The sequence below is a fragment of the Lontra canadensis genome, unplaced genomic scaffold (assembly GCF_010015895.1).
Source record: "Lontra canadensis isolate GAN:19392208 unplaced genomic scaffold, GSC_riverotter_1.0 scaffold69, whole genome shotgun sequence".
Classification (NCBI taxonomy): domain Eukaryota; kingdom Metazoa; phylum Chordata; class Mammalia; order Carnivora; family Mustelidae; genus Lontra; species Lontra canadensis.
The window spans coordinates 10,347,078-10,374,259 of record NW_022631063.1 but is presented as its reverse complement, the minus strand read 5'-3'; the positions used below and the strand labels follow the sequence as shown (position 1 = coordinate 10,374,259).

At 42.7% G+C, this 27,182-nt stretch overlaps 1 protein-coding gene across 4 annotated transcripts in view; it reads right to left on the bottom strand.

Moving 5' to 3' along the window:
- The window catches only part of MAP3K20 (mitogen-activated protein kinase kinase kinase 20), a 177,404-nt gene extending 162,762 nt beyond the window's left edge, over positions 1-14,642 (bottom strand). Inside the window, exons 1-2 of one of the 4 annotated variants that reach the window (XM_032880475.1) lie at positions 14,540-14,642; positions 1,557-1,749 (exon numbers count right to left, since the gene is read on the bottom strand). In XM_032880475.1, the coding sequence (XP_032736366.1) occupies positions 1,557-1,715 (159 nt within the window). In that variant the 5' untranslated portion in view covers positions 1,716-1,749; positions 14,540-14,642. Of the gene's footprint in view, positions 1-1,556; positions 1,750-1,916; positions 2,169-14,342; positions 14,484-14,539 lie in introns of those variants that run through there. The other 3 variants (XM_032880472.1, XM_032880476.1, XM_032880474.1) reach the window with 3 other exon arrangements.
- Positions 14,643-27,182: the final 12,540 nt, after the last annotated feature.

Genomic DNA, 27,182 nt, shown 5'->3' with positions numbered 1-27,182 from the left:
AAAGGTCTTTCTCACACCCAACAATCATCTAAGAACATGCTTGTACAGAAGCTGCATGACCTAATGCTTACAAACATTAGCAGGTTTAAATATTCTAAATATAAATTTGATGGAATTGGTTTATTTTCTATTTAATCTTGTCAACTACAGATTTCAGAGTTCAGAACTACAGAACAGGAGATCTGATCTCTTGGATTTTACTTGCCCCTCCTGAGGTACCTTAATACATTTTCCAGATCTCTACTTCCCCATCTAGAAAATGGGTACAATAATGCTTGCCTGTAAAGGACATAAGAGTTCACTAGATAAAAGCAGCTAGGCTCTGTCCAGAGTAAGAAATGGTTTTACTATGTGGCTACTATTTTAAAATGTGTTCATGGAGAAATAAAGGGGAGGAAACTTTTTCTACATAGCACCGGTCTGTTTTGTATACACACTGTCATGAAAAGCTATCGCTCTTTAATGCTTTCCACAACCTACAGGTACCCTCAGGCAGAAAGATCTTAGTCCTGCTCACCTGGCTTCAACAAATTGGAAGCCGAGCTGGTGACCAGAGTCACACAGCCCTGCTGGGAGGAAACACCACAAAGGTTGCCTTTCAGGCCCCATTCTCTAATCAACTGCTGTGGTTCACTGACAGCAGTTAATGGGGAAAAACAAAAATGAAATCATTCAGGGGAGATTAAAAGATATTTATGGCAAAGTTCCCTTTAAAAAGACACTGGGGGGATAAAAAAAAAAAAACAAAAACCCACCACAATAATTAGCCAAAACAGGACATAAATAGATATGACCAAAACTAGCTCCAGAGGGTAAAAGCTGCGAATGCCACTGAGCCCCTGCAGGTCAGCTCCACAATTAGCTTTATTCTCCAGGTACTACACTGGGGACCCCGGGACTACGCTGCGTGTTATTCCTAAGGAAGAGGAAGGGCCTTAGTAGGAGTCGCGTGCTCCCCCGGAACCAGCACAAGTGCCAGACTCGGGAAGCCAAGGCTCCTTTCTGATTTTACAAATAGGGCAGCTGTTTGTCTAGCACCTGTTAATTCTTTATTAAGACGAAGTCCAAGTAGAGGTGAAATCCAAGAAGCTAGTATTATTTGTATTTCAGTAGAAAAATAACGCTTTTCATTTTTTAAAAGACAACTCCTGATGGCCACAAATTCACAAAACCCAAAATAGAAAAGGAGTAAAAATGTTCACACATTACTCTTTACTGACCCCTCTCGGCTGACCTGGGAAAAGGCAAAGCCTGAAGCCTCGGAAGGTTTGAAACCTCATCTTCCCCTCAAGGAGAGCCCAGAGAACATTCGGTCTTTCATGCTGTGGAAACAAATCCTCTCAGTTCAGATGACCCCTAGGAGAACTCAACCCTAAAGCACACGTGGCAGGGATTTCTATTTATGGGGCTCCCAGAATGGAATTGGGAAACAGCTTCGTGGATCAGCCCCAAAGGCCTGGCTTGAGAGGTCCCCGACAGCCCGTGACCTCTGACTGGGGTTGAACAGCTTACGTAAGTGCCATCGCGACCATTCTGACAGCAGAAGAAGACCTTACCTCTTTCTCTATTTTGAGCAGCTTCTTCACAGCCACCTCCTTGTCCTGGGATATCCATCTGGCTCGATATACACTCCCAAAACTTCCTCCACCGCAGTTTTCAAAAAACTGCAAGTCATCAAATTTAATTTGCACAAAGGAGGCACCGAGAGACGACATCTCATAATGACAAAGGATTAGACTCCCACAAAATCTGCGGAGACAAAGTGAAAGAAAAGTTGGATCATAAACATATTAGAACCAATCCTCTGAATCCCACTTTAATGTGTAACAAGCGCCGCGAAACTTCCAGAAAGAGCCCTGATGACTTAGGAGAAAGGAAAGCAAGGCTATGAACAAATCAAAATGAAAAACCCTTACCCTGGCAGCCCGTGCAAAAGTCAACGGCCACTTGTCCAGACTCTGAAACCCAGCTGTTCGCAGAGAAATGGCTCAGATTTCCCCCCTGACAAAACCCGTCACGGTACTTCCTGCACATCCCCAGGAGCTCTGGCGAAAGGCTACTGTGTCACCAGGTCTATCACAAAGCCCTGACAGACGGGAGGCATGCTTTCGGCAGCAAGCTTGCACAGCTCTCCTGGTATCCGAGGCACGGCGTCTCTCCACGTTGTGCTCACTTCACGCAAAATATACATAACCTAAGCGGCCGGGCATCCCGGCACAGGGAGGGCCAAAATGCTGCAAACTCAACACACGTTCAGGGCGTCTATTCCAAAAGCAAACGTTCCGCGGAGGGATGACTGAAAAGCAGGCCGAGTGTTTGCCACAAGTGGCTCCCTGGACTGTATACTGTAGCAGAACTTAATTAAAGAGGAGAAAATTTGCCCTTGATTACAATATATTAAGTCATCCAAAGAATTCTGCCAAGAATGTTTTAAAAAAAAAAAAAATATTATGTTTGTCTCCAGAGGAACAGATTACCCCTCCCCGAGATTATTACAGTGATATTTTCTGCAGACTAAGGAGTTTTACTATTATCCAGATAAGTGGTCATTCTTTACACCCCATGCCAAACCACAGATGAGCAGGAAAAACAAAACAAAAACCTACAAACAAGAAAACAATGGACTAAAATCTTGAACCTGTATATGAAGCAGGTGGATGACAAAAGTCTGCACACATGTTCTTGCTAAATTGTAAACCAGATTCTCACAATGAGGGAGCAAAGAGACAAAAACATACACATGCAAAAACAACAAGCCTGGGTCCTCATCACTGTCAATGTCAGGAAAGATTAAAAAAAAAAAAAAAAGGCAGAAAAATTTCATAAGGAGACATAAATAAACATGAGGACCAAATGCAGTAACTGACCACCGACTGGATATTGGCATCAAAAAACAAAATCTACAGAAAATATTATTGGGATTTGAGGAAAACTTGAATACTAACTATATATTAGGTGCTATTATCTTATCCATGCATAATAATGGTATTCTGGTCTGGTAGGAGGATGTTCTTGTTTTTTGGAGACTACTGGGAGGCATATTTAAGCATTATACCTACAACTTGATTTAAAATGGTACAACCTTCCCCCCCACCTTCAAAAACAGTGCATGGGTAGCAAATGCGGCAAAATGTTAAGAACTCACGAATCTAGGCAAAAGTTATAGGAGTGCTTCACTACTCTTTCCATTCTCTGTGGGGTTTGATTATTTTCAAAACAAAAAGGTGGAGGGGCAGTTTGTATCCATATAAATGGACAAATTTTCTTCATAAACAAATTGAAGCTCTGTTGAGTGCTGTACACAGTCGGCTCAGAGATCTTAACGTGCAGCTAACTAGCAGCCCCATTTTTGGAACATCAGGTCACTGAGGAATGCTGATTTCTTTTTCCTTCTTTTTTTCTTCCCTTTTTTTTTTAAAGTAAGCTCTATGGCTAATGTGGGGTTTGAACTCACAGCCCCAAGATCAAGAGTCACATGCTGTATCTACTGAGCGAGCCAAATGCCCCAAGAATGCTGATTCCCTACACGAAGTCAAACTCTGCTCTACCCCTTGGAGAAGACAAGAGAGAGGATTGGTTTTTTGTTTGTTTGTTTTTTTCCACTTTAAGTTTAAAAGCTAGCTTATGGTCTACATAAAAATACAGGGCAAAAAAACCTACCGCATCCAGCTTTAGTCTATACACGTGTGAGTCAACAATTTACCTTATTAACTTTTGCTTCAATTCATATCAGTTAGTTATAGAAAAGAAGAAAGTTTGGATAAAATTTAGGAATGTGCCAAAGGTAGGTAAAAAGAATATGCAAGCTACAAAGGTGGTTCAACAAAATCTGAAGCACCACTTGCAAGATTCCCTGCGTGTTACTGATGCGAGGTCTATATTGTTATTTTAATGTTATCAAAGTATAAAAATAAAATAGGACTACAAAGCCTATAATAAAAAATAAAACTCTCCTCCACCCCTCCCCACACCCAATTCTCTCTCCAGAGGGAACGAATTTCAACTACTTTAGCATTTTCTTCTGCTATTTACCTCTATATTTCTACAAAATGTGTTCATATTGCTATTTCTCCATTGTTCCATTTCAGATATTACCTATTAACTTCTCCCTGTGGAAGAAAAGGATTTAGTTTTCATAAATCTCCTTTATTCCTGCATAGAAATACGCCACACTTGCCAATCCTCCCAACTTCCAAATATATTTTAACATTTAGTTAAATCAATAGTCAGTAGTCTGACTACTGTAGACAAAGTAAATATTCTCAGGACTGCTATGTGGGATTCAATGATTTTTTCCTTTCTTGGATAACTTTTTGTTTCTCCTAGAGTTATTAATTGCTCCATTTTTGTTGTTTGCTTAGCACGTATGCACTGCATCAAATTCTCCCAAGAACTGCAAACCTCTTCTAACAAAATGAAAATGTCTGGTAATTTGGGGGAGAATGTTCTATTGTTTTTTCAGAGACATTCCTCCTGTACTCTTCATCTGGATTCAATCTGGCTGAATGGTTGCTATATAGGCCTGACTTGGACTGGAATTTCCCTTCACCATCATCCCCAAATTTCCTTCATCCTCTCTGTGAGAACCCCCGTCCTTGAATCCCCTGCTTTTCCTTTTTTGGTTTATTCCCTTGTTTGAACAGTGTACATCTCCCATTAACAACCTAATAGAGTATCCAGAATGCAATTTTTTTTTTTTTTTAAATCTGTGTGTCTTTAAATGTCTTCATTGGTACCCTGGCTGGCTCTGCAATTCCAGGTAGGAAATAACTTCAAAAGTATTCCTTCATAGTCTTCTAGTCTCTAATGCAGCTGCAAAGCAGCCTGACTGTGCTCTGGTAACTAATCCTTTTTATACTATTACTTCTTCTCTGAAAGCTTTTAGGACCCTGTATTCACTTCCGGAAGCTGAAATCGACAGCACATGTTGAGGAGAGTCTCCCATTTACTGGTAGGACATTCAGTGAACTCTCTCAGCCTGTGCTCTCAGTGAACTCGTGTCTTTCAGTTCTGGGAAATTTTCTTGTGTTGCTCCTTTACCACCGACAACTTTTACTTCTTGTTTTCTCATACACACATGAGGAACTACATGCAGTTTCCAGTACTTGCTAACCTCTCTCACATCTCCATACCTTCGCATAACCTAGTTCTACTTTGAATGTCCTTCTCTGCCCAGGAAACTCCTGTCCCCGACTACCTGCTTCAAGTCCCGTAAGCAGAATTAAGTTCTCCTTTTGTGCCTCAGCACCTTTCTTTACCTATTCAGCTTTCCCACTTACTTCCCACCAGACTGTAAATCCCTTAAAGGCAACACTCATTTCTATTTCCATCTGGATCTTCAGCACCTAGTACACAGCCACACATGCTGCACATTTTCCATTCAAAAATTGCTGAATGGATGAACAAATGAACAAATGAATGAATGGTTTCTGGCTATTCTTCCCTTACACTTTTTGTAGCTAGAAAGATTCCAATCAGCCTAAGTAAAATCTGACATCTGTAGTGTTTACAAGCTCCCCCCAGAGGATTGGGGAGCGAATCCTGATTTGGAAACTGCTGCCTAGGCTTCTTGGGAAACTGAGGAGAATATATTTGGGACTCCAGAATTAGGTATCTGTGAGTCCAAGGGAGAAGGAAGGCAAGGAGGAGGAATAGGAGGAGGACAAAGAGGAAGGAAATTCTTTTCAAAACAAACTTAGGGGGGCGCCTGGGTGGCTCAGTGGGTTAAGCGTCTGCCTTCAGCTCAGGTCATGATCCCAGGGGCCTCAGATCCAGTCCTGCATCTGCTTCCCTGCTCAGTGGGAAGCCTGCTTCTCCCTTTTCGCTCTGCTCCTCCCCTGCTTGCACTCTCCCTCAATCTGACAAATAAACAAAATCTTCAAAAAAAAAAGCCTAGAGATCTAAACCAGGATGAGATCAATATGAATAAATCTAAACTTTCTGTACAGAGCAAGTCCAGGGAGTACGGATGAACCGAGGTAGGATCGCTTACATTTGAAACTGACCTGAGGAAGGCTGACCTCTGAGAAGTATTGTTCTCCAGGCCCTTCATTCCTTGAGATGACGCAACTAACTAATCCTGTTCTTCCCAGAATCATTGTTACTCACTTTGTGATACATCTTGCTATGTATGAATGGAACTATGTAATTACTTGAATGTTTTATTGAGACCATAAAAAAATTAAGTCCCGTCTTTATTACTGAAGAGACTAACAATTCTGGGGTGTACGAGTACAGGTTTTAATTTCAGTGAGCTTGCAAAGCATCATGGACTCAGCTGAGAAACCCGACTGAAATCCCCACTGCCTTCTATAGGAGTATCAGACCACATACAGGTTTTCCCCACTATCCGAAAGTAGAGCCTTCCTTTGAAACCTTTCATTAGCAAAAATGGCGTAAAGCGAAAAAGCAACTGCCATTAATTTACAAGGAGAAAATATTTTGAGTATTTCCAGACTCCAAAATTAACCCCTCTTAGGCTTTTCGGATAGCTTATGACACATCTTGCTGATGCATGCTTAAGTAAATAAATCAAGATAAAGAAAGTATAGATGCCCTCAGACAGTTCAAAGCTACGGTGGCTTGATGCTGATTGCTGTACCAGGGGTAGGGGGCTGGGGTGCATCCCGCCTCTATTAACAGCTTACTGCAAAATAAATGCTGAATGCAATTTTCCCTTTTTGTCTTTCTTTCCCTAAAAGTGAAAATCCTCTTCAGATTTCTTTCAGTTAGCAAAACCAGGTATTAACTTAGGTCTCTCGTAAGAGCAAAGTGGTGTAACACAAATTTTCAAAAAACGGAAGATATTTATTTTTCCCCTTGAGCTATCCTCCTTTAATTTAAATCATTACTGAAAGAGGATCAACTTATGATCAGAAGAACGGAAAATAGGAGTTGCTGATTAATCACACTTAGAGCATCCTGGGGAAGACTACTACCTGATCAAATTATGTCTAACTTTTCAGAGGTGTTCTTCAGTGAATACACCCAAATGTAATGAGTCATCCATACAAAGGTATTTACCTAGCATACCCAATCAAGTGATGTTTATATCCCACCATGTGAAAATAATTGCTTTTACACAGGAAAGGCAATTTTTCTCCATGCAACAATCCCCAGTCCTATTTTTGTAGTATTTTAACTTTTGTTTCATAAACTCTCACAGCTGTTTTAAATATTAATAAGGATCTACCACACAGCACTGAAGGGTAAGCTAGAGCGGAGATATCACAAAAATCAAAGCATAAGAGGGTGTCAGAGCACTGAAAAGGCTGAAAATCACTAACAAGTGCTGGTGGAAGCCAATCACTTGAATACTTGAATAGTAAAAAAAACTTGTTCAATTTTTAAAAAGCGAAAATCGAAATTTAAAAAAGATTTTTAACTATTAACTAAACTGCTGAAAGCACCTATATTATCACCATCAGCAAACTGTCAAAAGTGAAACCATATGGAGGCAAAAAACCTTAAATGGAGTATTATTTGACTTTAAGGTTTTCAGTTTTCTAGTCCAAAAAAATGACTTTTGTCCTAAATTAAAAACAACAAAATAAAAGAAGAAAAGATCCTGTTAACATTCTAAAATTAAAAAAACAAAACGAAACAAACAAACAAAAAAACAAGATCTAGGCTTAGATGGATAATAAGTTTGAACTCTGCCTCTAGCTCTTGGTAACCCTTGAACCAATCACCTTTTCTGACCGTGACCTCTCTAGACCCAGTAAGTTAAAAAAAAACTTGAAAGCTCTTCCATTCTGTTACCAAATGACTCCAAGTTGCTAGCTCAAAAGTTATCCAGTTTGCAGAATATTATTTGAATTCTTTAAGGAGTGTCCTTTCCCAATAACAGCTATTTCAACACAAAAGCAGCATGGTCCAGGGAAAAGACCCCAGTTAGATCCAGTAGCGAATGTGAACTTTACTAGCGGTTAGACCTTGGCCTAGTAGCAAATGTGAACTTACTAGTGTACGTCTCAGATCTCAGTCTTCTCACAGGCAACAATACCCATCCTGCTTGGTGCTGAGAAGTGGGAGACGTGAAAGTGCTTTGTGCAGTGCCCAGCGCCTAGTAAACAATACTCAACAAATGGAAAGGACCATTGTCAAGTTATCTTAGTAAGTCTTATCATCATAGACTTCTGCTTTCATCGTTCAGTCTGCTCTCCTCCATAGTTCTCTTCCCTCTGTTTTCAGAATCGTTTTATATCTCCAGTAGCTTGGCAGAGCAATGATTAATAAATAAATGTACTATTGGTCCCTTCTTATCTGTGTATGTTTTAATTTTTTCCTCACTCCTGTTTGCTGCTTTTGGTTTGGGTCGCTTTTGCAAGATCTTATTAGTGTGTAATCACAATTTTCTTTTGAACGTTTTCATAAGGAGAATAATTTATTAAACGACGATACTTTTTTTTTTTTTGCACTTTTTAGATATCAGAGTTTCTAGGACCTACTTATTTCAATTATGGCATTCACTTTGGTAGTTTCCTTGAGTATTCCTACTTTCCATGGTGGCCACTGTCTGCCTTTAGATCTTATCTACTGCATATCAAATGGATTCAAGAAACTGTAACTACCATCATTAAATACCTGCAAATCATAACTTTTTTTTTTAATTAAATCCACCTTCTAAAAGGACTAACTATACTAGAAAATAGGTCTTTGGACTTTTTCTGCATTTTTCTACTTTTTACATGAGCCTGTAATTTCTGAATGCAGATTCTTCCTCTTTTTCTATCCTTAACTGACATTTTCCTTTTTCCCTTCCTCATAAAAATTACAAGTTTATTTTTGATGCAATATAGGAAGAAAACTAATTTATTTTAGAATGACCTGAATAGGACCAAAAGGGGAAAAAAAAAAAAAAACAACCTTTTAGAGAACAGCCCTCAACAAATTCTTCTGCCAACCTTGCTGCTCTAATATTTATTTATGCTAGCATTGTTTTAGCCTCCTTAACATAGATCAGTGAATAAGACAAATATGTGCTTTACCTTCATGTGTATTAAAACAATGCCACTTGGTTTATGGCTCTATAATGATTTTTCTCCTCCAAGTCTAATCTTCAAAACATGGGGAGAGCTTGACTTGGTGTCTTTGTTCAGAACAGCAAGGGCAAAGATCCTAACATTCTGTTCTTGAGCAGGGCTGTTCGTTTACTGTTTTTGTTTTTAAACCACGCAAAGAAAGATCTGCAAGACTAGCTAGAGGAGAGTAGGTATGCAAATAGAACCAACTAGTATCGTGGACCATGGACACTCCTTCCTCCCTTCAAGGCTGCGCCTGAAAAGCAGCTGATCTTGTGCAGAAGAGGTTGGGCTCGGTGAATAGGCTCTTTAGTCGTGACTATCAGAGAGAAATAGACTTTGAGACTCTTAAAAAATAGAACAGCTACTGTTTCATTTTTTTGTGAGTCTATGCTTGACCGTACAAGTGACAAATCCCTCTAATTAGAGCCAAGGTTAAAATACAAATGAGCCAGTTAAATGAAACATTCTGATTTGTCCTTTAATACTTCAATTAACGAAGACAGACTTCCATGACACATTTCCCTGCCAGAAATGTTGTTACTGGAGGCAAAACAGGAGGAAGAGGAATGTAGGAGGCAGGGGGCACTTCCGCCACAGAAATACCGCATGGAAACGTGTCTGTGCTCAAACAGAAGCCCAACTAGGCCACATGAGGCCGGTACGATGGGTGACCTGGGGTCCCTGCAGAGGAACCATGTCCAAGGACTGGAGGCCCAGGAAGAGAGCTGGGCCAGAGTCTGGGAGGGGAGCAAAGGAGCATTGAGAGGGCACATTTCCACCAGCGGCTGGAAGAGGAATTCACAGATGTTTGGGGGTGGGAGTAGGGGTAGGGGAGAAAACAAGACGAAACAAGGCTTACTTCAGTCAGTGGGCCTAGCCATCCCTAGTGCTGCTGCTACTTGGCTTTTGTTTCTACCCCTAACCATGTTCCATCAGACAGAAGCTATCTGACCCCTCCTGCCAGCTAACAAACAGTTGTGCTCTTGGACTAATTACCTAGAACAAATGTGGCCTGAGAAGGGTCAATAAGACAGTTAAAACCTGGTAACCTCGACATAAGATGAAAGCAAATGGGGACTGTTAAAACCAGAGGAGGCCACGGAAGACCCCACATTATGCTTCACCGATCTAAAAATTCCAGCAAGAATTCCAGGTTATTAGAGTCGCCTAAGAAGCAAACATGCCACTCTGTCTAGTAGTGAGCTGCCTGTCCTGGAGAGGGTTCAACGGGATGTGGGCACGCGGAACAGGAGATTCTTGCAACAGCCAGAACAGCGACCCTGTGAGTATTCTGTGACTAATCCACCTACTATAAAGGATGCATGGTCTCCCTTCCCAGGGATACATGAACCTGACCCGGGAGTCCCCGGCAAGGCAGAGGAGCAGTGATGGCCATCAGCGATGGAGATGTTAGAGATGACTGGGCCATTCTCCTCAATTTCTCCTCCCAAACGGGCTGGGAAGGCAAGAGTCATACTCCAGATTTCTATCCTGCAACTAATCTTTCCCCTCATCCCTTCCTCTCCTCCGTTCCCAAAGCAAAGAACTTTGTGCACACTGAAAGCCCCAGGATAACCACTGAAAATAAAAACTCTGGGTGATGATCTACTGCTATTCTTCTCTCCGCAAAATGGAACCATGTTACCCCATGCAGTGGGCAGGGCTGCAAAGCCTAATGGGGCAGGTCCATCCATCAGAGCCAGGCTCTTCCTCCCCCACACGCAGACTACCCCCAATGGCACAGAAGGTGTATGAATAAACCCACGACCTACAAGAGTCCATTTCACCTTAACATCTGGGGGAATAAACATGCCAAGTGTCTGTCTGTCCTGGTTTGTCCGATAGTCAAACAGTACAGAAGAGAATGCAACATTCAGATGAATTTTTAAGATGAAATACAAGATTTTTAAAGAAAGTGCTTGTTTACATGGGGGAGTATTTGTGGCTCTATTTACAGATCCCTGAAGAAATACATTCTTCTCCACAACAGGGTACTCTGGTAGAAAAGCTTCATCAGCGAAGATTCACTCCATGACCTTTAGATAGCGATTCTTGCCTTCTCTTTTCAGTTTTCTTCTACAGAGTCCAGAAAGAAGGATGTCAGCCCCTGAAGACAAGCTGTGCTCAAAGGCAGCTCTAAGAATGTTTCCAAGTAATTTTGGTTTTGGTCTTCCAGGTCATAACCTTCCCTTATTCGTATAACTCCCGAGTTCTTCAAATTCCTCATATAGATATTTAAATGCAATAAGCTTCAGATTCTTTCCCCCCAAATATCACAAACCTGCTTTACAAATCCTTAAAGCAGGAGAGTCGCTAGGAAAACCTCCGAGCCCTGTACACTCCCATGAAGTATGCTTCAGGAACGGGGCCAGCTACCAAGGGCAAGCCTTACCTGGGTATAGACAGAACAAGCAACTTGCTCTGCGTCTAACTCGAGAATGTGGAAAAACACCTTTCTCTACCACTCAGGTATGGTGGCTGAAGCTTCCGACGCTGCTTCAAGCATTTCCGTGTGCAGTCTCATAGGCTTATGCAGCAAGTAGGTAGCACTGTCCCCAGTTTACAGATGCAAAAACAGACGATGAAGGGAATGAAAACTGCCCAAACCAAGCACCTAACTTACAAGTGACATGACCAGGACTCAAACTCAGCTCTGACTTCAAAGTCGTATCATTTTTTTTCCACCATATCATAGGTCTTTTTTCCACTATATCATTCCGTCCCCTCCTTCAAATCTGTTTTTTTCCTTTAAACAAGCTCTTTCTTTATGACAGTAATCACTAGATTGCTTATTATCCACCTAAAGTTCAATTTGAGGCTTTAATTTCCTATTAGCAACTGTAATGCGGGGTTAGAGTATCAATGCATGGCTGCTTTGTTCCTGCAGAATCTTCTCCTGGGTTGGGATTATTTTAACTGCTACAGGGCATAATCGATGCTTCAGCAGCCCGTAGGATGGTCCCACACAAAAGCGCCCATGTATCAGGCAAACCAATCTAAGCTCTCGCGTTTATAGCTCTCTTTCCTTAACAGGTACAGTTTTCTGGTCACAGCTGGAGCTCTGGCTTATTTGTGTGGAGTGGGGCAAGGTTAATAGGCCACAAAAGAAGTAGCCTAAATCTTCCCTGCAGTAAGGCCAAAAGACGCCTTGGCTACTCCTATTACATTTAGATAGACGAGACACCCTCCCTGTCAATCTGTCCTGGGTAGAATAAAATGGAAAACAAATGATCCAAATTGATTTTTATTTTCAGTATCTCTGGATACAGATACAAGGCTATCTCATTCCAAGAAGTACTGTATCACCGCAAACACCTTTTTCTGGGTTTAAAAAGAAAAAAACATTGATTCTCTCCTCTCTTTTCTTTGAATCCAACAATTTCTAAAAACTGTCCATTCTTCTCTTTGACTCCACACTAATAGCTTCATGTATGTCTGACCTCTTTTCACGAAACCTCACTGTAACAGTGCTAGTGTTTTCTCTGACTAGATTATTCCCTCCACACCCCTCATAACTCCTGTTTATAGTTTTGTAGCCCTGTCAAAGTCAGTTTCACTGCTCATTCCAGATAGGCACTCAGCCAATATATTGCCAATAACACTCACTCTTGTGCTAACTTAAAATATACAGTGCAACTTGCCAAGTTTCCTTATTTGGCAAGAAGGTCCCTTAGTTCCCAAGATCTTTGACCATCCATTTTTAGATCCAAATCCTCCTGCCTAATATTTGGATATTTCTCTTTTTAATGTGTCTTATGTGTTCCAGAAAAGAGTAAGAAGAGATCAGTCATCTATTTGCTTTGCTAGACAAGAAAAGTCTCCTTGCCATTGCACTGGGATCATTTACTTTGGAATTATTACCACTCTAACTTATGAAATTAAACAATATTTTCCAGGTTAAAAAAAAAAAACACCTCCCAAAAAAGTTATAATAGGAATTATGTTGTGAAAGACTAAAATAAACAGTACACATTGCTTTATGGGACCATCTTCCTTTATCTTAATTCACTCTTTCCAAACAAACCAAGTTCATGTTCATTTGCAATCTCTCTAATCTCTCACTATTGTAGCTGCAACTTTAAACAAAGGCTCTACAAATGACCAAAGCCATAATTAAAATGCATCCGTCATTTTTTTTTTTTTAATCGAAAAGCAACATGAAATTTCACTGTGGAGCTAGGCCCACTACAAAGAAGTCATTAACTGTCTTGAAGCACTTGTTTATTTTTGTCTTTAAATGTGTTTGTAGGTTTGGATCCGCAGAATCCTGACCGTTAGCGTCAAGTGAGGTCAAGAAAGCAAGAAGGCTCTCCTAAAACAGCTTCAGGGATAAAAAAGAACATACTTTAGCAACCATCTTAGCTCAGATATCCTCGCATTAATTGCTAAGTGGATTCTAATACACCATTATTAACAGAGAGCTGCTTATCGTCGTATCATTGGATCCGGCCACCAAATGATGTTGCTTTCGTTATTTAAGAAACTAACAGAAATACTAATTAAGTCCTCCATAAACAGCGCTTATGCAAACATCTCGAGGCGCATCAGAAACACACGCTTTCAGCAATCTAATAATGACCTGCCCCCTTTATTCTGGCAATTCGGAGCCATCTCGCCGGGTTTCTGGAAAAGTTGGTCTGCGAGCTGTCAGGAGCCAGACAAGCGTCGCGGCCACCTCAGTTTGGCCCTCCCGGCTGGGGGCAAGTCTCGGAGCCCGGGGGCCGCGGGCCGCCAGCGGGTCGCGGAGCAGCACCCTCGCCCCCGGTGGGAGGCAGGGGGGGCCGCTGGAGGGTGCGGGCGGCGCGAGCGGCACGCTGTCCCGGAGAGGGCCGGGGAGGGCGGCTCGCGGTGGGAGAAAAGCAGAAGTTACTGGTCTCCCCTCGCACGCACAGCCCTCTGCTGGGAAGCGGAAGGCGCCCTGCCCTGATTTGGAAAACTCGCGTTTCGCCTCCCAGAGGGGCCGCGTCGTCCGCGCCCAGGCCGGCGCTCCGGCGCTCGGGCCCCGGCGTTCCGCGAGGGGAAGCGGCGGCCCCCGCTCCCGCGCCGCGCGCAGGGCCGGGAAAGCCCGACAGGCTGCGCCCGCCCTTCCGGACGCCAACTTCTGCGTGGGACCCGCCCGAACTTCCCGGGGCCTCCGGGCCGCCGCGCGGAACTCCGGCAACGCTCGCTCGGGCCCCAGCCGCCCGCACGGGCCCCGGGTCGGGGAGGGCGCGCGGCGGAGCCCCTCAGGCCGCCAGGGCCTCGGCCCCGAGACTCGCGAGCGCCGCGGGCCTCCGACCCACCCTCGCCCTCCGCGGCCTCCCGCCGGCCCCTTACCTGGCTCCCGGGCCGGGCGCGAGTAGCAGCCGGGGGCGCCGAGGCCCCGCGCGCGCCGAGGGCAGGGGCGGCGACCGGGGGTCGAGAGGACGGCGGCCCGCGCGGCTCCCACGCTTCCGCCCGAGTCAGGAGTTGAACATTCCGCCTCTCCGCCCCGCGCCAATGAGGAAGACAGTCGCGGCAACAGCACCACCTACCTCCGAGCGCGGAACGGCCGGGCCTCTGGCCGCAGCTCCGACGTGCGGGCCGGCCTCCCGGGCCTGCGCCCCCCGAGGGCTCGGTGCGCCCCTGCGCCCAGACAGCCGCCCGGCTGGGGGGATGGAGGAACTCGGTGGGAAGAGCACCGGCCCTGCAGCGCGGGGCGCCGGGAGAGGGAGGCGTGCCTCTGGGCCTCTCGGTAGCTTTCAGCTCATTTTAACAAGTTCCCACCACCTGTCGGGTCAACTCAGTCCTTACCGACCAACACTTACCTTGTCAGAGGCGCTGGGAATACTAAGCGACGGGAGGCTGCTTCAGGCCCCGCAGGAGTCAATTATCTGGTTGGGAAGGGCACAGACCTGGGAAGATATTTCTAGGAGATTAGGCTGAAGGCTGCCTGGGTGGGACCACCAGTAAATACTTCCGGAGGAATTTCGAGGAGGGGTCACGGTCTGCTGCCTGGCTGCGTGACTTTAACAAAAGTTCAGATGAGGACACAAGAACTCATCCCAGGTGTTGAGCAAGAGGCAGCAATAAGTATTGGGAAGAAAAGTAATTGTTGATTGGGAAGGATGGCTCTGTGGGGGAAAGGCGAGGCAAGGTCGCAAAGGTACAGGCAGCATTATCCAGGGGTTTGGGTTCGGATTTTATCATCTATGGGCCCTGGGGAGCTGGGGGAAGTTAGAATCAAAGGGTTTTGTGTTTGAACGGTGACTTAGAGAGCGAGCAGTTCAGGAGGTTGAGGGCCAGGAGGTTGTGGGATGCGTTACTAGGGCAAGACTGGGAAGCAGCAAGAGCGGTAAATACTGTCACGACCTGGTAATGGGATTGTGAGGACCTGAGCAGGAGGGTAGGAAATGGACCTGGAAAGGAGGAATGGAATTGAGGGACATGTTTCAAGAAGAGGCCACAGAAGCTGGGGGTGTGGAAGAGAAGGAAAGAGCCAGAAATGATGCGAAGGTTTCAGGCCTGAGTGGAAGGAGGGTGGCGCCGTTGACAGGAATAGAGATCTGTGGGGGAGAAGCTGGCTTGAAAAACAGATAGAGGTGCAGCAGCTGAAATATGAAACAGAGACAAAGAAAAGAGGTCAGGAGAGAAAGAATTGTAAATCGTCAGACAGTTGAAAATATGAAAGCAGAGGGATAGGTGAAAATAAGCTAAAAACACACCACGTTCTCGTCTGTTTTTCAGATTATTGAATTTTCCCTTTGGTAAGAACTAGGAATTTCAGCACTGATGGATTCTTTTTTAGTAACTGAGAAATTAGGATTGATGAAAACTGTCACGCTAACCGAATTCCTGATGTAATCGAATAGTTCTGAAAATCATCTAAACATGAGACAGTAAACTAAGACTCCTCAGGATGGACCCACGTATCTCATGACTCCAGTCGGTCTACCTCACAAGGCACTACATTGTGATGGCAAAGACCCTAAGACTGGGAATGAGGGAGCCTGGCTTCTGGATTTTTAGTCCTGCCACTCATCCGCTGGGGAGATTTGCTAGACAGGCCGGGTTTTCTGCTCTGCAGAATAAGAGGGCCCGGTGAGATGTTAGCCACAGACTCCAGCTTTATAACTGTGAATGTATTACTGTAAACTTGAAGCACATGCCTTAAGTGTCTTAACATTTTCACCCATTCCCCTTCCTTCCCTTTTTTTCCTTCATCCTATTTCCCCTACCTAATTAGGCAAAGAGGATAAGGAGCAGGAACAGTGAACACTACAGCGTAGTTTCACAAATATGTTTACATGATAAACTGGGAAGCATTTTCTTATCTACCCAACCAGGCTGCAAGTTCCTTGAGGTAGTGTCTTATTTCTGTTGTATCTGCCCATAGCTGAAATAAATGCATAATTGTGTGATAACCTGGACACCTCAAGTCTGACTCTTCTTTGGTCAAGTTGCGTGTTTCCTTATGACTTTACTGGTCTCTTTGAGCCCCAGACCTAATAAATATAGTCTAGTGCTTAGTCCTATGGCTGACTCTGCTTTTTCAAACTTCCCAATCTTTTTTGGAGAGTGTGTTGGTCAATTCTCACCTGTGTAGGTTTATAAATGTGAAGAGCAATACCAAAAGCGACCTAGTCAAACCTCTCCTATCAAACCTTCCTATCCCTTTGCTTCAAATATCTCTGCACTAAAAATAGATGTACTGTCAGCAGCGGGGTGGATTGGGAGTCCTTAGCACCCTCTTATATCCAAGAACACCCTCCAAAATAAATATGCAATGTCAGGAAAAAACAGTGTGTTTGCTATGCAAATAGAGCTTAAAGAAAAAAGTCTTCTGGTCTCCCATTCAGATTTTTGTCCCTAAACTCCTCTGGAATAGAAATTTGAAACTGCCACCAACTATGGGAGGATCAGAGACATGCAGACATAAATTCTACTAAGGATAGGAGGAAAGGCAGCTTACAAGGAAGAGAGCTTTCTGATTATCGTTCCCACTCTGAGGCACATGGGGACCCAGGAGCATTTTCTCCAGCCATCTCTGTCCTCCATGGCAGACTCTGAGCGGTCTATGTCTATAACCTAGCTAGGAATTACCAGCTTTTGTCCAAAGGCTGGTGCTCTCCCTCCTGCACCATGTTGAACCCCCAGGACATGAAGGCACACAGTCCTGCATCCCTTAAGATAAGCAACCATGACCTTAAAATCAGGCGTGAAGCCCAGGTCATTGTTGGAACTTAACTTTCACATCTAACTTAAAGACCAAAGAATTCACAAGAATATCTCGGGTCCCAAATTTGCTTAAGCGTTCTAGGGCCTGAAAGGAACAGCAGGGCAAGAAGAGAAATTAGAGACTTGGGCAAAACTGGTTCAACAAGCATTTACAAAAGGGCAGGCACTGTGCTGAGCGTGTGATGATAGCAGTGGCCAAGACGTGGTCTCTGTTCTCACAGAGTGTACTGAGTGCAGCAGAAAAGCCAGAAAAGACACAAGTGATTATACTGTGGTGTGCTCTTAAGAAGGCAAGGATATGGGATTACAGTAGGGCACATAACACGGGTTGGAGGGGTCATGGAACCTCCACGTCCATGGGAGAAGAACGGAGTGAATTTGCTGGACAGAAAGGTGGGAAAGGTATTACAGGCAGAGGAAACAATAAGTACAAAGGTCCAAGAGCATTTAACAAGTTCAAGGAATAAATTCTTTGGCTAAATGAGTAAAGGTGTTGCTGGGGGAGTAATCATCCTCATGATGGTGGTGATGGTAGCAGCAGGAGCAAGAAGGATACTGATCATGATAATCATACTAGTGACGGCTACTATTTACGGCGTGCCCAGGTGCTATGCTCTGAGCTAAGAGCTATACACGGACTGTGCATCTGATCTTCACAACAACCCCATCAGGCAGTTGGAAACATCATCCCACGCTGTAGGGCAGGACAAAATGTTGGAAAGCTTTAGCGACTTGTCTTCCTTTGGGGAGCAAGAGGTGGACTTCAGGGCTTGCTCTTTTAGATAAGGCGATTTTCCAACTTTTTGGTCTCAGAACTCCCTTACAGTCTAATGTGCTTGAGGGTGCCAAATAGTTTCTGTATCGGTAAGTTGTATCTATCACTATTTATCATAGTAGAAATCGAAACAGAAATCTATTTAAAATTCACCTATGCTAGCCTAAATATTTTGATGAAAAATAAATATTGTGCAAAATTTTAAAAGTGAGAAGAATGTCATTGTTTTATATTTTTGCAAATCTTTATAATGTCTGGTTTAAAAGAAGACGATTGGATTCTCATATCTGCTTCTGCGTTTCATGTGGTGCAGCATCATACCACATGTACGCTTTGGGAGAGCCCACTGTTCATTCATAAGAGGGTACAGTGAAAATCACACCTTAGTATCTTTATGAGATGAGTTTTGACCTTTCAGACTCGCTTGAAGGGGTTCCTGGAGCGAATTTGGAGAACTGCTATTTTAGAGCGTCTGAGGTGGAGGGAATCATTGGCCTTGTATCCCGCCTGCCTCAAGATGCAGAGTCAAGGGGCACCTGGGTAGCTCAGTGGGTTCAGCCTCTGCCTTCGGCTCAGGTCATGATCTCAGGGTCCTGGGATCGAGCCCCACATCGGGCTCTCTGCTCAGCAGGGACCTTGCTTCTCTCTGCCTGCTGCTCTGCCTGCTTGTGATCTCTCTGTGTCAAATAAATAAAATCTTTAAAAAAAAAAAAAGAGAAAAGAAATGCAGAGTCAAAGGATAGCTACCCAGAAGAGGGAAGAGAGCAATTTGCTAGACCTCTGACAACTTGGGGTGCAGTGCCAGCCCTATCCTTCAACAGCTATCACTTTGTTGGGACCATACTGCCTGATGACCATGTGACATGATGAAGGCCTACTTACCTTTGAGTCTTGAGTCCTAGGTACTGCTTCCTTTTGCTCTCGTCTGCCATGCTATTCTTCTTGAATATCCTAGATCGAACATGTGACCGAATCATAGCTGAGTTTCTCATACCCTTTCAGCATTGAGCCTTGCCCTCTATCCTGTTTGTTCTTACTCCTACTTTATTGCTAGGAATTCATAAGTTTCTTCCCCAAGTATATAACAGCTGGTATGATTTTCTGGCAAGATCCTAGAGTTATTATTAAATGATTAAACAGAAAGCTAGTAAGTACGTCGAACGTGAGCACCGAGAACCAACACAGATTCACTGAAATCAAGATGTACCAGACAAGCCTGGCTTTCTCTGGCGGAATCATAGAGGACTATGAGGACTTTCTCAGTGAAACATGACAAAGTTTCTCAAGACGACTTTATAAATCAGAAGGGGATTTTAACGAATGACAGGATAATACAATAAATTGCTGTCAGTTTGAAAACACCTTCAAAGGTACACCCGCAAAAGGGCTGATGTCACTCAGGGTGCAATATTCCCTTACAAAGGGTTTCTAATGGTATGTTGCTGGGCCCTGTTCTCTATCCTGCCTATTCAACGTTTCTGCAATTTAGGTTAAGACCTATGTGGCTTGCCTGTCTGATTAGGGAATAACATGTATTTGGAAGCAATATCCAACACAGTACATAGAATTGTATCAAAATTCAAAAACCTTTACTCAAACACGTCTACTGACACTTTACTGCCTACTAAATACACTCCAAGATCTTGAGAGCACATGGTCTAATCCAGCTTTTCTTCGCCAACATTATCCCCCATCTTCATTGGCCTGATGTTGCCCTCCTTCCAGCACCTTCACCCCCTTCCCTGGATCTTTCTCCATCAGTTCTCACCCTCAGCATCACACTGGGCCACCAGGAATGCTCTCTCCTCCCTCCATCACATGTGTGGCAGTGGCAGGTTCTACTCAAAGGGAGCATGAAATCTTAAGGGAAATAGAAAATGTAATGAAAATAGTCATATGTCTGAAACTGAGGGTTCTGCTTGAACAGCGACAATAAATAGACCCAAGCATTCATCCCCAGATAACTGTATCTTAGCCCCAGATGAGCTGGTGGGACACTGGAGGAACATTACTTAGTTTCTTAGCATCTTCAGGGCTTCCAGATAACCCATCTTGCTCTTCTGGGTGAAGCAAATTCAGACCTAAACTTCCAGACACCCCAAGAAAACCAATGATATTATCCCATATGGCATTCAGAATATCACAAATTTATTAGATTTGGGCATATGGGATTAAGAAGGAAAACTCTTCTATCTGTTGATATCTGGAAAAGCAAGAACTGTATTTCATAAGGTAATTATTAGTTCCAATGAATAAATGCTCATGAACCATCAAGTGACATCAACCATCTTTTATAAAAAAAATTTTCAGGTATCTATAGATTTTTCAGTGTAAACATTATTAGAGGATGATACCAGTATGTAATCATGGGTCTTCTCTATTCAGTAATCTTTCCTTTCCCCTCAATAAGCAATTTTTGAAAACTATTTTACCTGCTCTGTTTTCTTCATTTTGCTTGCCTCCAGAAAGTCTGCAAGTAAGCACCATAGTTCTTCTGGTCCGCCTTTAGAGGGGATAAACGAGCGAAGGAATGACTTCTTCCCAGTAAAGGGCCTAGGACCTCTCAAGAGTGGATTAACCAGTTTATTATATCAGAAATCCTTATCAAATTTCAAGGTCACTTTTCCATCCACACTTCTCTTATATAATTGTTTCTCAAGTTGAAGTTTTTTCAATGAATATTTTTATAAAGTTCTATATGCTTTTTTTGGGGGGGGGGGTCACCATTGGCTTTCTCTAACTTTTGAAGACCCATTTGTATTAAACTCCTGTCCACATTGTTGTTTGTAACACCTTCCAATTTAGTATCATCTGTAAATTTCATTAATATGCTATTTACTCCCTCTTCCAGATCATTAATAAATGCTATTTCTTATGTATTAAATTTTGCGGTCGAATAGATTTAATTTGCTGTTGTAATTTCAAAGCATGTTTTCTAAAGATACAATGCAGTTAAGAATGGTCTTAACATAGGCTTAAATCCATCCCCAGTTTACAGTTATTTTACTATTATGCAATCCATTTGTGTTCTCTAATCAGCACTGTTGTGAGCTCCATTGAAGCAATAATCTATTGATTTTCTCTTCCCTCTTTTTCAATACAGTCATCATCTTGGCTTTAAATGCACAGCAATAGCAGAGTTAGAACTTATTGTTGTACTCTGATCCACAGCTATTTATAAAAGGAAATTAAGTCTTTTTTCTCAGTGGCTATTCTTCCACTGATATAAGAAATATTCTCTGTTTAAAAATTATAACCATAATATTTTATTTTCCTAAGCATAGTTTCAGTATTCTAAAAAGATATAGATTCTAGATCTTTCCTTAAGCAAGCAAATGGAGTATGTATATATCATTTATATATCAAATATATATAGGAAAAGATAATATATGTATTAGACAGAGAGAGAAAGAGTGTGTGTGTGTGTATTTTCTTTTCTTAGAAATCTACTCACTGCTTCCCTGACACCTAAGAATCTGGGGTGACTTTGTTTTTTACAATAGGATTAGACATGTTACCTTCAAATCAGAGAATGAGGTTCATTAAGCCTTTGCTTCACTTTGTGTCACACATCATCTTACTTATCAGGCCTTCCATAGTGCCAGTGTCCATTTTCAATGAGATGAGGTCTCTTACATGCCACTTATTTCTGTCCTTATGTTCACATATTGCAATTTTAAATCATTATGCATGAGGTTAGTCTTCATATTCCTACATATCACAATTCTCTTCACCACTAGAGAGCTGGCAAAAGTAAAAGAGTAGAAATAACTGGATAATTGCCTTAGTGTTTTACTTCATTAATACAAAGCAGACCTTACCAAATTGTTATGGGAAAACATTTCAAAATAATTATGTCAGATTTGCAAAATCCTACTGAACTATTTCAGTTGAGTAATCAAAATTCAGACTCACTTAACCAACCATGGCCTGTCTATACAACGAGTTTTTCTGGATCATTTTGCCATGCAAATTAGTTGCACAAACCCATAACAAGTTTCAGTGTATTAGACTACACAGTTTGTTATCTATGAGCAACATCTCCAGCCACTGGAGGAAGCAGTGTCAGATGTATCTCCAGATGACTCAGATTATTTCCAGGCCTGAGGGATCTGGATGCAGCAAGTTTTAGTGTTAACGTACTGTGAATGATGCTTAATAGGTATTCTTGAAGTTGTAGGCTTTACTTGGGTAGTCTTATCACTAATACACATGTAGATAGGGATCGAATTCAAGCTCTGGCCCTTTCCCAGACTTCATCAAGTCGGGCTGGAACTTAAGTGTTCGTTGTATGTAAGAACTTGATAACTTGATGGATCCCTTGATCCATCATACAACCCATTGTAGATGTTAGTGAGGACTTTGAAGCATCTAAAACTCAAAAAGGAAAGCTCTCAATGCAACACAGCATTGGGACTAAGAACATGGGCTTAGGAATTAAATAGACCTGGGTCTGCTGCATAGTGACCTTGTGTAATTTTATCAGCCTCTCTGGGCTTCAGTTTCTTCACCTGTAAAATGGGGACCATAATGGGTTTTTTGTTTGGAGGAAATAAGTAAAGAGATGGACAGTGTTTAAAACAGGACCTGGCTCAGAGTCCATGTTCAGTAATGCTGTGTATTATTATTGGTCATGTTCCGCATGCTAAACATTCATTATTATATTGCTGTTACTATTACTATTATTATTCATTTACCTGAATTATTTCTGTTTCCTCTGGAGTCAGTTTTTCTTTTTATTTCCCTTTAATCTCTTATGGTACTAGTTTTCTCAGGTATCTGGGGATCATTAGTTATTGTTTAGGTTTAAGAATGAAAAATTATGTTGACTATTTTAAGTAGCTGGCATGGATTTTCTCTGCTGCTATGAAGCAGACTTTTCTCCTATAGGACATGTCCCCGAATGGAAGATTCAACGGGAACTTCAAGTACATAGAGGGACAAGTTGACTGGCAGGCATGCTTTAGGATATTTTCATTGACTCAGCCAATACAGTAGAATTAGTGCTAGCATGCCTTGGACATTTTCTTTCTCCTACTGTGAAGTTATAACCCCTGAGAGCTAACGAAAACATGTGAGAGATAGTGCTGGAAGCGTACCCAGGAAGAATACCTAGGAAGAGTAGCCCAGTGGATGGAAGGTTTGCTACAACTTGAGAGGCCAGTTATCAAGATGGTAAAGATCAGGAAGAAATTAGGAATTGGTAGAAATCCTTTGCTATTACGAAGGGCATCAAAAATATCACTGCAGCTTCTGAGGATCTGTCAAAAGTAGCAGGGGAAAAACTGTCCCCTAAGCTTATTATGACAAAAAGGAAGAGTTATGTCAATGAGCATTCTGGAAATTTACCTCCACATGGAAAGGTAATGATTTGGTTAGGCTCCTGTTACCATGAATGTATGTCCATGCTGAATGTGTGCTAGGACACAACAGAATTGCTGAGAACTCTGACGTTTCAGTCTTTCCTTCTTTCTTTTCCCATTGGTTCCTGAAATGGAAAGAAAGAAGAGGGAGGTTTACTTTCCTGATATGAATTATGACATCCACCTTTAGGAGATAGAAGGAGCGTAGCTAGTTTGGGTTTTAAATAAGACAATTTTCTCTGTTATGATAAAAAAAGTTTTGTCTTTTATACTGCCCTTCTAAAGAGAATGACCCTGGTAACAGGAGGGTCTTCTGTTTGCTGAGGACAAACATCTTCATCCTCAGTCAGAGTGGGGACTTTCATATTTGGAGCTAGGGCTGCGGGGAAAATTAACTTGATTTACATTAAAAAGAAAATATGACTTTGGGTCCCCAGGGATGATCTGCAAACTAGAGGGGTGGAGAATTGGGAATGTGAAGAGGACACCATATGATGGGTAGCAAAGAAGAAAGATTTGGTAGACAAGATAGGTCCTGTGAGGTTTTGTTTGTTTGTTTTTTAAATGAAATACCATGGGATTCTGTAGTAAAACCCCCTCTCCATCTTTTCTACAAAATATTCAGTAAATTTACATTTCTCAAAAATACTTCAACTTCAGTGGAGCCAATTTTAATGAAATAAGGCAAAGAGAATAATATGAAAACAACCACTTGGCTTAAGAGATAAAGTTCTTCAAATACAACAGAAGTGTCTTCCTGGTTATGAGTGGATTCTTTATGACAAATGCAGAGAAATATTATATCATCCTGTGAAATTAAGGACTTCCCATGGTATACATACAATATATAAGATTTTTATGAAGGGACACACACACACACACACAGAGTTTGGTTTTGAAGACAAACTTTAGAGAAAAATACACCCAAATCTCTTGTCTAAACTCCATTTACAATATTTTGGTAAAATTAATCTCATGCTTTGGTTGCCTAAACTCTTGTCCGTTATTTTTAGTTTGTGGCTTCAAAAGCCTGAATAATTTGTTCTCTTGGAGGCAAAAAGAGAGTCAAACAGTGTGGCCTCGAAATTAACAACTTATGTTCTGGAAGCAGATTACATTTGGTTTCCCCAACTCTGCCATAATTTAAGCATGTGACCTTGAGCAAGGTAATTTCTCTCAGTTTTCCTCATCAGTAAACAGTAAGACTATTCATTTCATAGGTATTTAGAATAAAATACTGTGTGCATGTATCAGGTAGACAGTAGGTATTCAATAAACGGTAAGTGAAGTGACAGGTTGAAAAGAATTCATTACAGAACCAATATATCCTAAAAATTATCTTCCAAAGCCAGCATTCAGAGAATTTTGTATTTAAAACTCTGTATTCCTTACTGATCTTCTTTTTCTTTTAAGTGGAGGTACAAAATTTCCTCTTTGCCCACCCCAGCAATCATCTTCTCTTGCTGCTCAAAAGATTTCCCTGCCCTGTGTTACAGACAGTATTCAGTTGCTCCAAAGATGCTAATTCTGACGCAGAAGTGAACTCCGCACCTCAGGTCTATACTAGGACTACCTTATCTCAGTTATTCCCACAACCACCCCTCCCCCCACAAGTGGGTTTAATGTTGACTTAATGTTATTCATTTGCTCATGTTGTTAGTGAAAGCAAATTCTTAATTAAAAGGACCAAGCTTCACCTGGCTCACACAGAGTGCCACAAGCAATAATCTCTAATTTAGTGGACCCTCTGGCTCATACCTTCAATTTAATTTCTGAAGCCAGAAATACAAATGGAGTTTATGATGGCCTGTGAGCATCATGTGAGAGGAGATCAGAACCACTAATAAAGAACCCTTCCTTGGGAAGAACTCATAAGAGTGTAAAACTGTTTCTAGGTGATGTGGACTGAACACGTAAATGAACACCCTGGTCAGGTTAAAATCTAACTCCTAATGTGATCTGTGTGTGACTCGTGTCACCCTTGGTTTAGTTTCTGATCTCCTCGTTCATACACGAATATTGGATCTGTTGGTAAAAAGTCCGAATCTTACTCTCTCTTCACCTCTCCTCTCTTTCACTTGGTAATTTGAACTATTTTCCAGTCCACTGCAAATAACTTTTAAATGGGTCTGTTCAAGATAACAGTATCCCCTTTCAATGACTGCAGCAACAACTTTGTGCATTTTGGCGTACCTTTGGGGGAAAGGACAAAGGATGAGAGGAAAGGCCAGACTCTCCAAAGGCTCCTTCGCCTCAAGTCAGTTTCGATGGCTGGAAGCCGCCATGTAGGTTTCCTCCCTTTTCCAACCTTTCACGATCGTTTTGGCTGAAGACTCTCCGGCGAACTCCCAGTGTTCTGAAGTTCTGTTTACTGTTGCCTCTCCTTGCAGCACAGAGGCAGGAAAGACACTGAAATTTCCTGAGCGCCAAGCACTCCCTGTGCTAGGCGCTTTATACACCTTAACTCATTGAATTCCCAGGCAGCCTTCATGAGGGAGGTATGAGGATGCCCGTGAGCAGAGGTGGAAATCGAAGCTCGGAGGTTAACTATGTTGGCCCGTGCTCACAGCTGAGGCTTCCCGCATGTCGGGGTGCAGGCTGTGGCCGTTGAGAGGAAGCTTGGTTGAAGAAGAGCTCTGCAGTGGGACAGCACCGCTTTAGACAATACACATGAAAATGCTGAGTCAAACCCAGATCCGCCTGATTTTAGAGTCCGTTATCTTTCTGATATTCCGTGTTCCTTCCCCAAGAGCTCGATTCACTCCCACAGAAGCACCAGGTCCTGAAAAACTGGCCCCAAACAAGAGAAGTGTCCCTTCTAGCCACTCACTCTTGGGGCTAGCCCCACTCTAGCAGACTGTGAAAATGACAGCTGTTTTCTTCTCCCTGTATCCACCGTCTATGTGATGGGACTTTGAAGCTCTGCACATCGAGACACAAAATCATTCCTCCACTCTGAATCGCGGCAGGCGCCCTAACCCACTTTGGCCAGCAGAGTGAGGGTGAGCCTCTTCGGAGCCTGGGAGGCAAGAGTTCTCGCTTACCGCTTACCGGCTTTGCTCCTTGTGAACCCTTCCCAGCCCGCAAGTAAGGAAGCCCAGCCTCCTCTGCTGGAGGATGAGAGGCTGTGTGGAGCAGAGATGAACCATTCCATCTGAGGCCAGCCTATACCAGCCAACTGCAGATGCATGACTGACCCCAGCCCTGATCTATCCAGTCTGGCCCAGATTGGCAGGACGATCCAGTTGACCCAGAGAGTCATTGTTGTTTTAAGGCACTACATTTGGGGTGGTTTGTTACTAAGTGCCATGGTTCATTTTCCATGTTAATTTAGGAGATTTTTTTTTTTTTTGGATGAGGTGAACATTTAAGCTGGTGAACTTTGAGAACGCAGAAAGCCCTTCACAACTGAGTGGGCCTTGTCCAAACAGTTGAAGATCTGAACTGAACAAAAAGCCCGGCCTCCTCAAGCAGGAGGAAATTCTCCAGCAGACAGGTTGGACTTAATCTGCACCATTGGCTCTCCTGTGTCTCCAGCCTGCTGGCCCACACTGCAGATTTTAGACGCTCCAGGCTCCATAATTGTGTGAGCCAGTTCCTCAAAATAAACCTCCTTCCGTATGTACACAAATTCCATCAGCGCTGTTCCTCTGAGGAAGCCTGTCTAATACACGCAACAACTGATACACTTGCTGATGTGGTTTATCTTTTCACAGTGTGAATGAACCACTGCTTTCCTCATCCTTCTAAAGCTGCTTTATCTTGGCTGGTGCAGAATCTGTCTGCCCTCAGGGCTGCTGTCTCTCCTCACCGTGAGCCCCT